The 16,340-nt window shown below is 36.7% G+C and overlaps 3 protein-coding genes across 4 annotated transcripts; 1 reads left to right on the top strand and 2 right to left on the bottom strand.

The window, feature by feature from the left end:
- Positions 1–347: 347 nt before the first annotated feature.
- Positions 348–2,789, top strand: LOC121250092 (adenine nucleotide transporter BT1, chloroplastic/mitochondrial-like). 2 transcript variants are annotated; one of them, XM_041149030.1, is made up of 4 exons: positions 348–616; positions 698–1,356; positions 1,748–1,909; positions 2,017–2,789. In XM_041149030.1, the coding sequence occupies exons 2-4, from the start codon at positions 766–768 to the stop codon at positions 2,488–2,490; spliced, it is 1,227 nt and encodes a 408-aa protein (XP_041004964.1). In that variant the 5' UTR covers positions 348–616; positions 698–765; the 3' UTR covers positions 2,491–2,789. The 2 variants fall into 2 exon arrangements, with proteins under 2 accessions (XP_041004964.1, XP_041004963.1); XM_041149029.1 differs by having other exon boundaries at positions 348–1,356.
- Positions 2,790–3,273: 484 nt separating this feature from the next.
- Positions 3,274–6,078, bottom strand: LOC121250093 (uncharacterized protein At2g34160-like). The gene is made up of 5 exons (XM_041149031.1): positions 5,824–6,078; positions 5,564–5,612; positions 4,232–4,294; positions 4,087–4,151; positions 3,274–3,568 (listed from the first exon to the last, which is right to left on the bottom strand). The coding sequence occupies exons 1-5, from the start codon at positions 5,941–5,943 to the stop codon at positions 3,464–3,466; spliced, it is 402 nt and encodes a 133-aa protein (XP_041004965.1). The 5' UTR covers positions 5,944–6,078; the 3' UTR covers positions 3,274–3,463.
- Positions 6,079–8,945: 2,867 nt separating this feature from the next.
- LOC121251259 (DEAD-box ATP-dependent RNA helicase 52C-like) lies at positions 8,946–15,474 on the bottom strand. Its single transcript, XM_041150619.1, has 6 exons — positions 14,445–15,474; positions 14,255–14,338; positions 12,301–12,543; positions 10,797–10,964; positions 10,512–10,625; positions 8,946–9,929 (listed from the first exon to the last, which is right to left on the bottom strand). Exons 1-6 carry the CDS (start codon positions 15,099–15,101, stop codon positions 9,348–9,350), a joined length of 1,848 nt encoding a protein of 615 aa, XP_041006553.1. The 5' UTR covers positions 15,102–15,474; the 3' UTR covers positions 8,946–9,347.
- Between the last annotated feature and the right edge of the window lie 866 nt (positions 15,475–16,340).

The following is a 16,340-nucleotide window of genomic DNA, read 5'->3' as shown; positions in this document are numbered from 1 at the left end:
TGTACTTATATTAAATGTGTAAAGCATTTTTTTTTTTTTTTTGAAAAAATATTTTATCCAAGATCGATTGAATTTTATACTAATCTACATGAATGTACGCTTAAAAATAAAAAAAAAAATCATCACTATATTTCATAATTTGGACAGAATACATCCTAAGTTCTAACCTTGAAGTTGAAGGTAAAATCTCTCTCTCTCTCTCTCTCTCTCTCTCATTTTGTGGTTTTTGGCAAGAGGTAAGGCTACAATAATATATTAATATTGATGTGAGCTCACTAAAGTCAAATTCTAATGATAAATACGCCATCAAAATTGGTTCTCGCAGCACTATGACGAGGCTGATTTTGATGCCCGCAAAGGGACAGATTTTGAACAAACAAACAACGAAGCGATACTATTATAAGGACATAGTATTGAAGATTTCGCCGCTACGTCTCTTAATTCTCTGCATTGTTTACTGAGGCAGGGAGAGAAATCAGGCAGAGAGTCGAGCTTTGGCTTTTCTTGGACAGAACCATAATATATTCCCTTTAACTAGAATATTTCAGCCACCTTACTCAACACAGTTTCGATTCTTTGCATCAATATTCTCCTAAATATTCCTTGCCTCGTAAAGGTACGGCTTTTTAGTGTTCATTTGCTCTAAAAGGATCGTTCTCTTTTCCTTCTCAGAATTCTGACTTCTGTAATTCTATAGGTAAAAGTGGTCTTCTGGCCTTCTGGGTATATTGAAAACGCGAGAAAAATAACCCTGTTTTGGTATTCATGGGTAGAAGAGGATTGCAAAGTGTTGCACAGAGTAACAAAGATGTGGTTGTTGTCAGTTCTGGGATTAAGATTCAATGTTATTCTCAAGAGGGTAGTTCTTGTTCTGGTGGCTTATTTGCCAGCGTTGGTCAAGCAGGTCTGGGGTTTGGGATTCCATCGAATCCTCAGAGTCCTAAAGACGAAGACATTAAATCCCTGTGTGGTACTACACACATGATATATCTGTCAATGCCCGAATCAAGGTTTGGGTTTAGTTGGATTCCGGAATCGGTGACTGGTGAGGCATTGGAGGTTGGAGAGGACGAGCTGATGATGAAGAAGAAGAAGAAGATGAGGGATGGTCTTAAACTGAAAATTAAGATTGGTAATCCTTCAATGAGGAGGTTGGTTAGTGGGGCAATAGCAGGTGCGGTATCAAGGACTGTGGTAGCACCACTGGAGACAATAAGGACGCATGTGATGGTTGGGAGCTTGGGACACTCGACGACTGAGGTGTTTCAAAATATCATGGAAACTGATGGATGGAAGGGCTTGTTCAAGGGCAACTTCGTTAATATAATCCGGGTTGCTCCAAGCAAGGCTATTGAGGTGTGCAATTAGTAGTTTCAGTTTCTATGTTTTGATTTTGATGCATGACATGATATTTTTTAATGTCATATGATAGATCATTATGGTGTTTGATTACTAAATTGGAGCATCGCTTTGCCGGCTAAGTGGTTAGACCACTATCATGGATTTTGAATGGATGCCATTTTGGGGACCAACAATATCTTAACTACAGACATCTAATAGCATATCTCATCACTTCTATTTGAAGACACCATTATTTGTCACTGTTAATTTCCACAACCTACTGCAGTCCAACAGGATTAAGGTTTTCATACTGAGATTCTGATTAGTACTAGAACCTTGCATATTGTGTTGTGTTAAGTCCATTTTATTGACAGACTCTGGTATCTTTTGATGGAAAATTCTGCAGTTATTTGCTTTTGACACGGTTAAGAAGCACTTGACTCCTAAGCCTGGGATAGAACCCAAAAGCCCAATTCCTGCTTCATTAATTGCAGGTGCTGTTGCTGGAGTTAGCTCTACCTTGGCTACATACCCTCTCGAGTTACTCAAAACCCGAATAACTGTCCAGGTAACTCAAGTCTTGAGAAGAATTTGGGAATTTGCTAAATTGTCATCTTCTTCAGTATGAGGTCATTTCAAATCTTATGTAATGGTTCTTATTTTATCTAATTGTAGAGAGGAGTATATAAGAATCTCTTGGATGCATTATTTAAAATAGTGAAGGAGGAGGGACCAGCAGAATTATATAGAGGCCTCACCCCAAGTGTAATCGGAGTAATTCCATATACTGCCGCTAATTATTTTGCTTATGATACATTACGAAAAGCTTACAAGAAAGCTTTCAAGAAGGAGGAAATCGGAAGTATCATGACTCTCTTGATTGGATCAGCATCCGGAGCAATTTCCAGTACTGCAACTTTCCCACTTGAGGTGGCTCGAAGGCATATGCAGGCCGCTGGAGCCATCAATGGGAGGCAGTACCAAAGCATGCTTCATGCTCTTCTAAGCATACTTGAACATGAAGGTCTCCGGGGTCTGTACAGAGGGTTGGGCCCAAGCTGCATGAAATTGGTCCCTGCTGCTGGGATATCTTTCATGTGCTATGAGGCATGCAAGAGGCTGCTGATTGAGAAAGAAGAAGATAATTAACCTTGGAGGGGCAGAATTTGTTGTTTGCATTTTGAAGCAATAATATACAGTTTTGGGTTCTTACAGTTTCTGGATAGAGGAAAGCGAAGGTTTACGTCGGCGAAATTGGCTTACCATGACCTTTTGAATTACATTTTTATGATAGGATTTAGATCTGAGGATGGTAATTAAACTAAGTTTTTAGCATTAAAGTGCTTTTAGAATGATCTCTGATATTTACCAGAAGAGGAATCATTTCTATGTTTCAGATCAGATGCTGCTTAGTTTATTTACTTTGATGCAACACTGCTTAACACAGTTTGGAATGTTTTGAGATTGGAAATTCTCTATGTCCAAGTAAGGCTTGGTATTTCATATCATCATGGCAAGACGACAGAAGAGTGGTAGTTTGCAACACACCCATGTTTGACCGTCTTTCGCTACATTGACATGGACTAGAATTCAAATGACAATTTCATCTTTGATAACAGATCATTCAAAAACACATTAATGTTTTTAGTGGAAAGAAACATTCATTGTCTATTGAGATCAGGGCTGGCTATAGTTCGAGATGTAGATACACAGCTTTGGAAACCATGATCAAATTCATGGATACACGTCATAGATAAACCAAAAGAAAGCTTGAAATGCGGCAGTGCATTAGTTTTTTAACTTTCAATGCTTATCTCATGTAGTTTACAACCTATAATACTAATTCAACAATAAACTTTCAACTATGATGCCTATCCAAAAAAGAGCAAACACATCATGTATGTTTACCAAAATCTATGCCAAAAATTCCAATAAGAAAAGAAATTTTTAAATAACAAACACATTTGGTTTCTACACTAACACAATTTGGTGGTTACAAAATCATTAGGACCACAAATAGATTCCTACAAATCTCTTATAAATAAAATTGACTCCTTAAGTGCATTTGCCAGAACTAGAACAACAAAAGCAAAGCAAACCAGACACTAAGAAACAACCCACTTCAACTTTGCTCATCACCATCAACACCATCCCTCGATTCCCTCTCCTCAGCGGCAGCCGCCATCAATTCATCGAAGTTTTCTGTCTTCCCGAGCATTATTTCAATCTGAAGGGCAGGAAAAGAAAAACATAAACCATCTGTCATCAAAGGGATATTCAAAAAAAAAAAAAAAATTCAGTTTTACAATGAAAACATTTTGTTTTGATAAGTAGTTTTACAATGACAACATATGGTGGGAAATTCACCATGAGGACAAATCAATATGGAAAATGCAGGATTTAGATCCTAAAAAGTTCCTGCACGAACTCTACAGCCTACAGTAGGAAAGAGATGGACACATAAAACAGGTCCTCAGCATTTATGGCTGCTCAAGTAAATTTCTCGGGCAATATCAAATGCTTGATAAATGTTATGGGACCCACTTTATGTATCTATCTCTTTCCCACTCTAAGCCCTAGAAACTCTAGGGGGTCCAACTTAAAGAATACAAGTTGCACGTGTTTGTGGGTGAGTGAGGAAACACTCCATCCTGTTCATCAATTTAATATAAACTGCCATTAACATGCATGTCGGTTAAGGTAAAGCAAAAAGGAAACATGAAAACATATTAGCATCAACTTTACCTTTGCCTTTTGGATCGGTCGCCCCCTTGAGTCATCCTTAATGTCAACAGTTGAGGTCATGATCCCTGCAGAAAGAGAATGTCATTTTTTATGACAATCAAACTGTATGCTTATCACCGGTACAGGGTAGACAAAAAAATCTTACTCTTCTCAACAGCCAGTCCATTATTTTTCAGAATTTCTGCTATAGTGACAACCGTGGCAATAGCTGAAAATATAACAAAATGAACATATTGATAAGGGAAATGTCAGAATGAAACACTAAAATTAGTAAGTTAAAAGCACAGGAAGCAACAAACCCTATCAAATGCCCACCAAAGCCAGTTACATGCAAATTATCCATATGGGAAGAAACTCAACAAATCAACCATATCCCCATAGATTTGCTTTAACTCATATTATAATTACAGGTATAATACATCAGACGATATTCAGAAATATAATATAGTGGCGAATATTACATTGGATGATGCTCAGATAATACAAAAGCCAAATGAAATGTACAAAGGAGTAATAGAGCAGTCCCTTGAACATATATCTGGTAACTTTTACCAACTCAGTAGCAACAGGATTTCTTTTTCTTTATGGCATGGAACCTCACCAAGGCAGGGCCCTCTGGACTTACCTGTGGGGAGTATACTCCAGATACATGACCCCACCAAAACCGCATATTGGTTAATTCTGGGGACAGCAGCAAGAGAAGATTACAAGAACAAAGCAGAAAATCCTAGGCTTCCACGAATCTAAGGCGGAGAAGCTTAGGGGATTCAGATCTCCTAGAGTTTTTGATCGAACTCGAGGGCCTAGAGAGAGAGAGAGAGAGAGAGAGACCCAAAAAAGTGGACCCCCCACAGCATTTATAGTTGTCCGAATAAATTTCTTGGGCAGCATTAAATGCCTAATGAATGCAATAGGGCAAACTTGATGTGTCTATCTCCCTCCGACTCTAGGCCTACAGTTCAGTCAAGACTCCTGGGGATACCTCTATCCAAACTTGGAAGCAACCCCAAAGCAAACCAGAAGTTTTCTTCAATTTATGGCAATTAAATTACATTACTACTTCATGCTGAAATGACACCCCAAAAACAACAGATAAATCTGGACGAATGTACCATATTAGTATTCAATCCCGGTTCTATACAAATCCCTGTGCAAATCTCTGGAAAAAAAATTTAACGTAATAATCGATTGAGCATTAAAATAAGCAGCTATTTCTTACATTAGTTCGGTAATTTCTGCAGATAGAGATTTACGATTTATGACCATAAACTACCATAAATAAAATTACATAGTTAGGCCATTGAATTCATACGGGAACAACAAACATGTAAAGCGAATTTACGAAATGAAGATTGAAGAGAACTGCCTTTTGTGTTTTATATGATCAAACAATTATTGCTTTTAGAAAAAAAATTATGTGAAGATAAATAAATGGACTAACTTTTACAAAAATGGATATAACAGAATGAAACATTACCCATTCCAAGGGCGGAGAGCTCGACCTCGTTATGCTGTTGCATATACCTCTGCATGAAAGATAAATCGTACCCATCATTAATCAAAAGCAAAAATCAAATATTTACCAACAATACAATAATTCCTAGAAAAGATTCGAAAGCACCTAGTTATGCAGATTTAGTAACCGCATCAAATACCTAAAACACAGATATAAAATTACATATGCTCAGGACAGAGAGAGAGAGAGAGAGAGAGAGAGAGAAGGGGGGGGGGGGGAACCTTAGCGAGATTGACGTAGAAGAATAAAGGTTTCTTGGTGTTGGAGACTTGGATCCGGTTCTTCTTGTGGGAGTCTCCTGCCAGGTTTATGGCGTTCACTCCTTCTGTGATCTCTTCCATTGAGCTCGACTGACCTAAACCCTAACCCTAACCCTAACTCTCTCTGCCTCTGTCAGATGAGATTTGAGAATGGTAACACGGAGGGAAAAGGAATACCGCAGAGACAAAGCTGTGGAAGCTGGATATAAGTTATAACCTAAGTGTGTTTTTTTTTTTTTTTTTCCCTTAAATTAGTTTTCTTAATTTTTAATTTCTTACTATTATTATTTTACATTTTAGAAACGAGTCAAATTCTTATCCATCGTGACAGGAGAGTATATGCATCAATATTTTTCTTTGGGATTCTATATATAGGGATTAAAAGAAATAATCAATTTCTTTTTACAATTTTTTTTACAATAATTAAGTCGTAAGAAATATGTTTAAAGATTTTGTACTCGTTATTAGTGTCGGAGTCGGATTTTTTTTTTTTTTTTTCTAATCGGGTGTTGTCTGATCGGCTCCGACTCCGTTTCAATCCAACTTTGACTTTATTCTCTAACTCTAACTCTACCTTCAATGTCATACATATGTTACGAAAATATGTATTATATATATATTGATCATATATAATACTAACTATTATAATTATATAACTAGAACTTATATAGTTAAGTATAATCTAATTATTATAAAATAGTATACTTGTATTATAATACAAATGTATATGTAAACATTATAATATTACTACCATACATAATAAATATAGAAATAAGTCTAGTGTGATAGGTTAATAATGCGTAATAGTGTAATATAATAACATGTAATTAAATATTAGAAATAAGTATAGTATAGAAGTAAATTAGACGCATGTATAGAAATAAATATAGTATAATAAGTTAATAATACATGATACTATAGTATAATAACATATAGTTAGACACTAGAAATAATATGTAATACTATAGTAAAATAATATGTAATGAAACACTATAGTATAATTCTAGAATAAAAATAAGTTGGATATTAGTATAGAAATAAGTCTAGTACAATAAGTTAATGATATGAACCCGCAGGAATGGAATCTCTTGAACCCACAATCAATTTAAAAACTCTCCAAGAAAGCCAAAATCAAGTCAATAGAAAAGAATCTTGTAATTGGCTCCTCTAGAACTTGTAAAAGATCTTACTAGGTTCATCTTAGTGCCCATCAGTTAATAGCATGTATACTGTGATATAATAATATGTAATTAGATACTAGTGAATTAATATTTATTAATTTGAAATTATGAATGCTAGGATATCAAGAATAGCCTAAAAGGCTTATTGTATATATTTTTTATTTCTTTATTTTTTTTTTAAAAAAAAAATTTCAGGTTTGCATAGCATATAAAATATTTGTAGCTATATTTATTGTTTTTTCGTATCTTTTTTTTGTTTTTAATGTTTTTAGTAAACTTGAAAGCCCACGAGAAAAGGAAGCCCAAAAAAATCTCAAACCTGACTTTGTTCCGACAAATTGAAATCAAAGTTGTATCAGAGTCCATGCAAGTGGGAGTCGGAGTCGGAGTTGGAGTTCAAACTCAAACTCCAAAGTAGTCAAAGTTTGAGTCAAATTCGGATTTAGGAGATACCAACTCTAATTCAGCTGGTGCTCACCCCCATCTTGAAGACAAACAACAAGATTATTGTAATAACTTTTTATTTTAATAACTAGTGGGTTAATGTTGTTATCATTATTAACTATTAATGGTATGAGAAAATATATTTGTAATTGTCGCGTAATCATTTTAAAAAAAAAGTAAATAAAACATGTGATCTACATGAAAAAAATTAATTTTTTAATAGTAGACTCCACTTTTTTTTTAAAGCGATTACGCGTCGTTTACATACTTCACAATTGTATGTAGAATTACTCAAATGGTATTAAGAATTGAATTAATATAATTAATAATAATAATAATAGAAAAGTATTCCGCATTCACAGTTGACCAATACAACTTAAAAAATATATATATTTGTTATTTTTTTGTCCTTCTCTCAACATATTTTAACGCGACATTAAATGATTGGTCTATAAATAAAACATAATAGATCGCTTCCAACCATTAAATATTACATCATGAAATGGTAGAAAGATAATAGCAAAATGAATGATGTGTAAAATTACTCTTTAAGTAAATATAACAATGCTTTCAAACAGTAGTAAAATATTTCTTATCAAAATTCTCATCTTATAAACAAAATCCATTCACAGAGCAAATGAATCACACAAAAACATCCAGATTCAGATGGCATGCATGTTTAACTTAAAAGAGAAAAACCATACAACAAATTTTGATCAAGTTCCCCATAGTAAATCAGCTTACATCCGCCGTAGGGCTTTTGCATCTTTTTTCTCAAGCTCTCCCAAGTATGCCAATTTCTTGGATACTCATTTAAACCAGTCGATGTGACTAATATCAGCATGCCATATATATGTACATGCATGCATGCTTTGACTTTCCTTTCACATGGATCTAAACCACTTTTCAGTAATCCCGATTGAAGTGTTCAACTCTTTGATTTTCCTTTCACATGGAAGTTGAACGTTCAAAACCACCAATGTTCAGATCCACACAAGAATCAACATGTAATGATTGAGGTTTAAAAGTTTAACCAAATTAGTATTCAACAGTTTTATGATATTTGAATCTATGATTAAGTCTTGAACAATTGATATCAGAGTAGGGACTATGTCCCGAATTCAAGTCACAGAGGGGACAACCTATAAATTAAATTAAAATATTTTAGTACTTTGTATGGACATAGTATTAAATCATTGAATACTCATAAATGAGTGAAGCCACAAAAAAAAAAAATGTTACCACTGGATCATTATCAATAGAGTGTGCTACCGTGAACGTCGAATTTAGAAACGTGGTGAAATGTTATGATCCTAAAGGTTAGAAGTTTAACAAAATTAATATCCAATGATTTTAAAATTTTTGGATCAATGATTGGGTTTTTAACACAACTATTTAACAATAATAAAGATACGTTACCAACCAAAAAGGGGGGAAAAATAAAGAAAGGGAGGAAAATTAGGCCGAAATCACACATGGGTCGCAGGGCAATGCTGATATTAAAGTCGATACGAACAGTTTCTTCGTTACAAACAGCTACATAGAGAAGTGACATACCTAATTGATGAGAGATACATTTCAATAAAGAAAAATGAAAAGAAACTAGAAATAGCCTTTTCATTTTTAAGAGGCTCAAAAGGAGGTAATCAAGAGCTATGCCATAGTTCCCTCAACAGAACAAAACAAAAGCACGTCAGTAGAACTTCAATTTCCTGTGTAGAAGACCATCTGAAAGACTACGGACTACTGTAGGATTATACTCAAATCTGTTTCCGATGTGTACTTACTATATACCATGCGCAACCATGCTGGTTCTAGTCAAAAAGATGTCGACAGAGGGGGGAATGAGGCCCTTTTGGTCTAGTGCCAACCACTGGCGCCACCAGATGAAAAATTATGTCCGTATCCATACGAACCAGAAGTATAAGAATCAACACCGGTGTTGCCATAGGAATTAGCAGCAGCATAATCATCACTGGTTGCAACAGCATGAGAAAGCGCATAAGAGGAAGCAGCAGCATTGCCACAAGTGCTTGAATAGTAATCATTCTCACTCTCAGATTGAGCATCTCTTCGGAAATCATAGCCACCAAATTTGTTGCCCCCAAATCGGTTGTTTCGTCCACTACCACCAACATTAGATGTTCTCTTAGCATAATCACTAAGCCAAAGAGGAACTTCCTGCTTTGCTTCCTGCATGAGTTCAACAAGTGCCTTTGCAAGAGGCAGGTTCTTCTCAGTGAAGAATGCAGTTGCCAGACCGGAGTTACCAGCACGACCTGTTCTCCCAATCCTGTGGACATAGTCATCTATGTCTTTAGGCAAGTCAAAATTGATGACATGGGCAACATGTGGGACGTCCAAACCTCGTGAAGCAACATCTGTTGCCACCAAAATGGGAGTGGTACCACTTCTGAAAGATTTCAAAGCTCGTTCTCTCTCCTTCACAATTAATAAGTAAGCATGAAGATACCAACCAATATATAAATAAAAGATAGCATATGCAAGACATTCTTGGCGAGAATCATAATTTTTATTCTAATCCTTTCTGTTATAATGGAAGACATACAATAGAGTAACGCCTCTGCTGCAAAAAGATAAATGAATAATTTATAATTGATTTATATAAAAAAAATGAAAACTTGACTTTTTCTCGTTTCCATCAATTATAGTTCTAAGAGAGCAACTGCATCCTAAAGACAATTGTATTGTAACTTGACACTTGAACATAACAACAACAGAAGTTTTTCTTCATACTTCAATCTGAATACTCATAACTTCAGCTATTCACATTGATTACGAAGGAAATCATAATAGAACCTATCCCTTAATCACTCACATGGCACTCAACATAATAGAGCACCCACTTGCATTAACACGAAGGAATTCCTATGTATACTGAACATCAAAATAAAAGCTTTCAGAAAAGCTGCACCAAATTTGTGCAGCATAGCAAGCAGAAAACAGAAACTGAACTTAGCTCATTTACAGAAACAGTAAGAGCAATAGAGAATGTGATCTAACCATTTGCACTTTGTCACCATGAATTGCAATTGCTGGAAAACCTTTCATTGACAACCAGTTTTCTAATGCATCTGCTCCTCTCTTTGTCTCCACAAATACTAAGGTCAAAGCAATCTGTGGCAAAACAAAGTACAGTTTATGATCATTAGCTCATGAAAACAATACAAGTTCAAATGTGCAAAATAAATAATACAATTACTTTAGACAAATGTGTATGAAAGTAATGTCAGAACTGTGCAAGTATGAACAGAAGGGGTGTTTAAAAGAAACAAAGGGTTAGTCTACCTTGCCATGGGTTCCATTCGTCCTCTGGCCTTGTAGAAGGTTGATAAGATGGTTTCTTTTATCCACATCATGAACAAATTCGACTCTTTGAGAAATTAGATCAGTGCTAGAACCAACCCTTCCAACTGCCACAAATATGTAGTTTGAAAGAAAATCCGATGCAAGTCTCTGCAAGATGCAACAAAAGTGTAACTGTTATGAACACAACTCAAGCTAATAAATGGTTGAATGAATGGTTGAATAGAAACAAGCCCCAGCCCAACAAAGATTAGCATTACCGATGCGCAATGCCCCAACCAAAATCAAACTGCATAATTAACCTTGGAGGTAGCAGTCAACAGGAAAGCCTCAAATTAACACGACCCTTGCTTTTCATCAAAAGACCAAGTATATAACCAAGAACCAAAAGGCACGTGATGCTCATTAGGACCTTGCATTTACGACACAAATAGATAAAATCAATCCCCATCAAATGATTTAAGAACCAACCTAAGAGGGAAAGAGTACAATGAAATAAAAGTTAAAGATCTAAGATGAAGGATCCCAATGACACTTTTCAAATTATTTTCCAAAGTACCATCGAACATGAAGGTCTCCAAAAGCACTTTCTCAAGCTACATGGAACTAGGAGAACCCCTACCACTCAATAGGACAATGAATTGTGTAGTGAATTCGACAAGCAAGTTAGAAATACATGGGAGATGGTTGGCAATTATCTATTTCATTGGAACAAAATATCATTTCATATTGTTTACTAGTGTCAAAATGATGGAAAATTCTACCAACTATACCCTCATCGTACTATTTCTTTGGATCAATAAATAAGAATTTTATTGATGAGAACTAGGCACAACCCAAATACATGGGATATATACAAGACACCTACGCATGATTTGACTAGGGATACAAGGAATTCATGGATATTCAGACCGTTGAAGTCTAGTACAATCGACCAATGGAGTGAAGTGTTAAAAAAGAAAACTCTAAGTTTGTCCATTGACCGCTTGCGATCTTTAAAACTTCTATCATTCCTCTCTCTCTCCGAAGACACCACCATAGGCAAATGGGGACCATCTTCCATATGGCTATGATTTACAACTTGCCACACAAGCCTCTCCAATTTGCTAGGAAATCAACTACCATTCTCGGCATCACCCAAGCTATCCCCCATTCTAGCAAATAATTTATTCCATAAGGTCATGGCCACCTCACAGCAAAGAAGTAAATGGTCCAGTCTCCCTGCTCCTTTTACACCCTCATCCTGCTCTAATCCTACTATGATAAGGTTAGTAGGAAGGTGGCATTGTTGATCAACCTTCTTTAGAAAAGTAAATGTCGATACAAGGATAATGAAAAGTGCCACATTTTATATAGTGGGATGAAAGTGTTATAGAAGTGTAGTTTGTAGCATTACTACAAAATTATATCAAGCATAATTCATCTGATTTCCCACATGGAAAGTCACAAAAAGGGCAGAGTTAAAAGAAGGAAAACGTCAACCAACCTGTATCTCACTTGGGAATGTTGCACTGAAAAACATTGTCTGTCTTTCGCTGCATGGAGGCATGTCCATTTCCTTGACAATCTTCCGGATTTGGGGCTCAAAGCCCATGTCCAGCATTCGATCAGCCTCATCTAATGCCAAGTATTTTATTGCCCCAAGTGAAACTCTTGATCTCTCAATCATATCCACTAATCGCCCCGGTGTAGCCACCAAGATGTCAACGCCTTTTTCCAAGTTTCGGAACTGCAGAGTGAACAGTTATAAGTAGAAACAGCAAACAAAAGGAATTGAATCTCATCTTTACCAAGGATCGGAGGGTAACCTACTATGGTTGATTCCCATGGGGTCTTCTCCAATTAAGTAATCAAAATGAAAAATGAGGCAAATGATTGCAAGCTCAGAAATCTTTTGATAATATAAAATAATTTATGAGCATAAACAAAGCAGTACATTTTCCGGATTCAAGGAATGAACCGAAGATGTGTTGATAAAAACATATAGATTTGGTCCAACTTACAATTTGACCATGAAGGACAGTTGAGATATCTTTTTTTTATCGGTAAATACGAATTTTATTGAAAAGGTGAAGCCAAGTACACGGGACATATACAAGAGTAACACCTATGCATGGGTGTCTAAAGATACAAGAAAATCATGTACGTTCATGCCATTAAAGTCTATTACAATCGACCAATGGAATAAAGTTTGGAAGGACAATTGAGCTATCAACACCATAGTGAGATTAAATGCCAACCACAACAGTAGGATCATGAGAAAAAAAAAAAAACAAGGGCTCCTCACAACGAGGCACGAGAGGGCATACGAACAAACATGTAGTTTAGGAATTTATGGGAAGGGCAGCTACGCTCACTGATCTATATAATCTTTGCTTCCTGCATGCACGTGTAGCAGTCATAGCTAGGTCACCGCACAAAGAATTTAAAAAATATATATTACTGTGAGAATGCGAGCTGTTAACAAAGTGAGGTTCATTAATGAGGGTAATTCAAAGGGGTTGGCACAACATAATTTCAATTTGCTGATGCCATCTTCAACATCCACCGTTAACCATGATATAAGATACTCACTAGCTCATACATTGCTGCTTACCTACTTTAGTACTAACAAAAATGAGATAATCTCAACACTTTGTGAGAAGAAAAAAAAAAAAAAAAAAAAACAGTACTTTTTTTTTTTATCGGCACAAGATGTCTGAAACAAAATCTTGACTAAGGCCCTCAGCAAGGAATTTCCCGCAAATACACATCGGGTAATTCAAGGAAGAATTTCTCCAATCCAATGGCTCCTAGAAATCATTTGCACCCAATGGCTCAAACCTTAACCCCAAAGGGAGCACACCACTAAGACCAATGCTCTTACTACTTGAGCCAACCCCTAAGGTTATGTAATCGTACTTTTTAACACAGCATCATAAAAACAAATGTGCAGGATTTAACCCTTAAGTGTACTAATTGCACAACCAAGTAGTGACTTCTAAATGGAAATCCGCAGTTACCAATAAAAGATAGAAACCCAGAACATGTATTTTTTTTATCAGTAACCTAGAATATGGATGTCAATCGAAACTTTTTTTTTTATAGGTAATCAAGAAATTTTATTCATAGAAGTAGGTGGATGTCAATCGAAACTTATCCCTGAGGGTATCGCCAAGTCATTGACAGAATAAAGTAATACATAACATTCGAATTTATAATTCTTTTTCCCTCCCTACGTTTTCCTACCAAGCAAACGAAGGGCCACACAATTTTATTACAATCAACGAAGTATTCCAAAAAAAAAAAACAGCAATCCCAAGCCACGTACTCAACACAATAAATGAGCATATGCATCATCTTAATATGAAGAATTATATTTATACTTCAACAAAATATTACGCGAGCAAAATACAAAACATCCAAATATTAGACCAGCAAGACCATGAGAATCCACAAACCTGTTGAGAAATTGGAGCCCCACCATACGCAACAGAGATCTTGACCCCAGTCTGATACGCAAACTTCTTAGCCTCATCATGTATCTACAAGAAAAGTACCACAAAAAATTTATGGAACTGAATCCCGCTATCCAAACCAAAACCGACACCCATTTGGCATTAAATACGATAAACAAAGCAAATGAATAACCTGACAAGACAACTCCCTAGTCGGGGACAGGATAAGCGCAACCGGACACGCGACTCGATTCGGCCTCGTAAAATGGTTGCCATTCAGAATCCCAGAGATGATTGGGAAGCAAAACGCAGCGGTTTTGCCAGACCCAGTTTGGGCACAGGCCATTAGGTCGCGCCCGGCCATGACAATGGGAATGGCGTGGCGCTGAATCGGAGTGGGCTTCACGTAGTTACACCGCTTGATATTCCAGTTTAGACCCTCACCCAAGTCAATTTCCGCGAATGTGTTGACCGGTGCAGGAATATCAGAGCCACTGGCCTCCACCGGAATGTCCTCGTACGCCTCCAAATTCATCGACTCTGACTCAGTGTTGGCCTCGTCATCATTGACATCCAGCTCGTCGAATTTGGAAGAGATATCATAAGGGGTTTGTGTTTGGTTCTGGTTCCAGCGCTCGGTCTGGTAAAACCGGCCACGACCACGACCACGACCTCTGCCGCGACCCCGACCGTTTCGAAGCTCGAGGTGAGTTGACTCATTGGGTAAACTGTACGCGTTGTGGTTGGGTACGGGGACACATTTTTTCCTGAGGTGCGGAGGGATGTAGGTGAGTCGAGCCGGGCGAGTTGGCTTCGGAGTTGAATCGTTTCTAGCGTCAGACCATGTCATTGTCACTGCTATCAGTAGCACAAGGCGAAGCCAGGCTCACTCAAAAAAGTGAAAACCAAACCACCCTGAAAGCCTAAAAAATGAAAACGCTCTCTCTGTACGGGCGAACAAACCAATGGAATCAGTTTCTCGTAAGAAAATGAATGGCGTCGTGGGCGTCTGAGTTAGCATAAAGAAAACCCCATTAGAACAGTAACGAAAGAAAGAAGATGCGTCGGTTCAAAAGGGATCACTGTCTCCATCTTTGTGACTGCATCTGCATCTGCATCTGCATCATGTATGCAGGGGTGGGGAGAGGAAAGCTGCAAAACCCTAATAACTGTAGAATAGTAGAAAGAGGAGAGGAAGAGGAGATTTCCGAGGGAGAAGGAGATGCAGGCCAACTCCACGTTCGTTAAATGAAGGCCTGGACATTCTTGTTGGACGAAATTGGCCTCAGAATTGAGTTTATATTTCGGAAATGTCCCTGAATGATGTGACGTGTGAGGAGTTAGGAGTGTGTGACAGAGAGTAGAATCGAAAATATCTTTAAGAGGTGGGGCCCGGTAGATAAGAAGTGGTGAATTCTGATTCTTTGGAAAGCTGGTAGCTAGTGGGCCCAAGGACTGCTAGAGTCAGGGTATATTGGGGGCAGTGGTACACTTCAGATACGCGCAATTAATGAGCGTGGACTGGTACCTTTGAGAAGCTCAACGGTCACAAGGGTAGAATCGGAGTTTTGAAATTTTAGAAAGGTTGCTAGTGCCACCCCGTGACATGCCATGCACGGTGCACCTCCTCACCCAATGCGGACAAATGGTGAGAGTCTGTTAACGAAACCTGTTTATAATTGTTTTGTTTTTAGAAATGCAAATTTAACAAAATTAAGTTATTTTTATAATAAAATAAATCAATATCATGTAAAATTATGTTAATTTATAAATTTATTTTTATGAAATTTTTTATAAATATAGCACTTAAAAAAAACAAAAATGCAAAATTATTGTATTTTTCGATTTATTATATTTTTAACCTTTTTTCCGGATAAAGTCACGTTAATAGCATTGCTTTTGCAAGCCGTTTTTCCTAAAACAATATTTGATAGTATTACAATGTTTGGCACATGGTAGTGTCCTACACCCATACTATGAGCATTCTCATTTGTTTCTCTATAAATTTTTTTATAATTTGGTTAAAAAATACACTTCTTAAAATTTTCTCATAAATTTTACTCATTTTTCAAAAACTTCCTACATCCCA

This window comes from Juglans microcarpa x Juglans regia, chromosome 2D, assembly GCF_004785595.1.
Source record: "Juglans microcarpa x Juglans regia isolate MS1-56 chromosome 2D, Jm3101_v1.0, whole genome shotgun sequence".
In the NCBI taxonomy this organism is placed as follows: domain Eukaryota; kingdom Viridiplantae; phylum Streptophyta; class Magnoliopsida; order Fagales; family Juglandaceae; genus Juglans; species Juglans microcarpa x Juglans regia.
Note: the sequence above shows the minus strand (reverse complement) of the source record. Positions and strands in the feature narration are given on the sequence as shown.

Coding starts and splice junctions, on each gene's coding strand:
- LOC121250092 (XM_041149030.1), top strand. CDS start 766: ATGGGTAGAAGAGGATTGCAAAGTGTTGCACAGAGTAACAAAGATGTG. Junction 1,357..1,747: donor CTCCAAGCAAGGCTATTGAG/GTGTGCAATTAG, acceptor AAAATTCTGCAG/TTATTTGCTTTTGACACGGT. Junction 1,910..2,016: donor AAACCCGAATAACTGTCCAG/GTAACTCAAGTC, acceptor ATCTAATTGTAG/AGAGGAGTATATAAGAATCT.
- LOC121250093 (XM_041149031.1), bottom strand. CDS start 5,943: ATGGAAGAGATCACAGAAGGAGTGAACGCCATAAACCTGGCAGGAGAC. Junction 4,295..5,563: donor GCTCTCCGCCCTTGGAATGG/GTAATGTTTCAT, acceptor TTATATTTTCAG/CTATTGCCACGGTTGTCACT. Junction 3,569..4,086: donor GACCGATCCAAAAGGCAAAG/GTAAAGTTGATG, acceptor CCTGCCCTTCAG/ATTGAAATAATGCTCGGGAA.
- LOC121251259 (XM_041150619.1), bottom strand. CDS start 15,101: ATGACATGGTCTGACGCTAGAAACGATTCAACTCCGAAGCCAACTCGC. Junction 12,544..14,254: donor GGGCTCCAATTTCTCAACAG/GTTTGTGGATTC, acceptor TTCACTCTGCAG/TTCCGAAACTTGGAAAAAGG. Junction 10,965..12,300: donor CATTCCCAAGTGAGATACAG/GTTGGTTGACGT, acceptor TGCATCTTGCAG/AGACTTGCATCGGATTTTCT.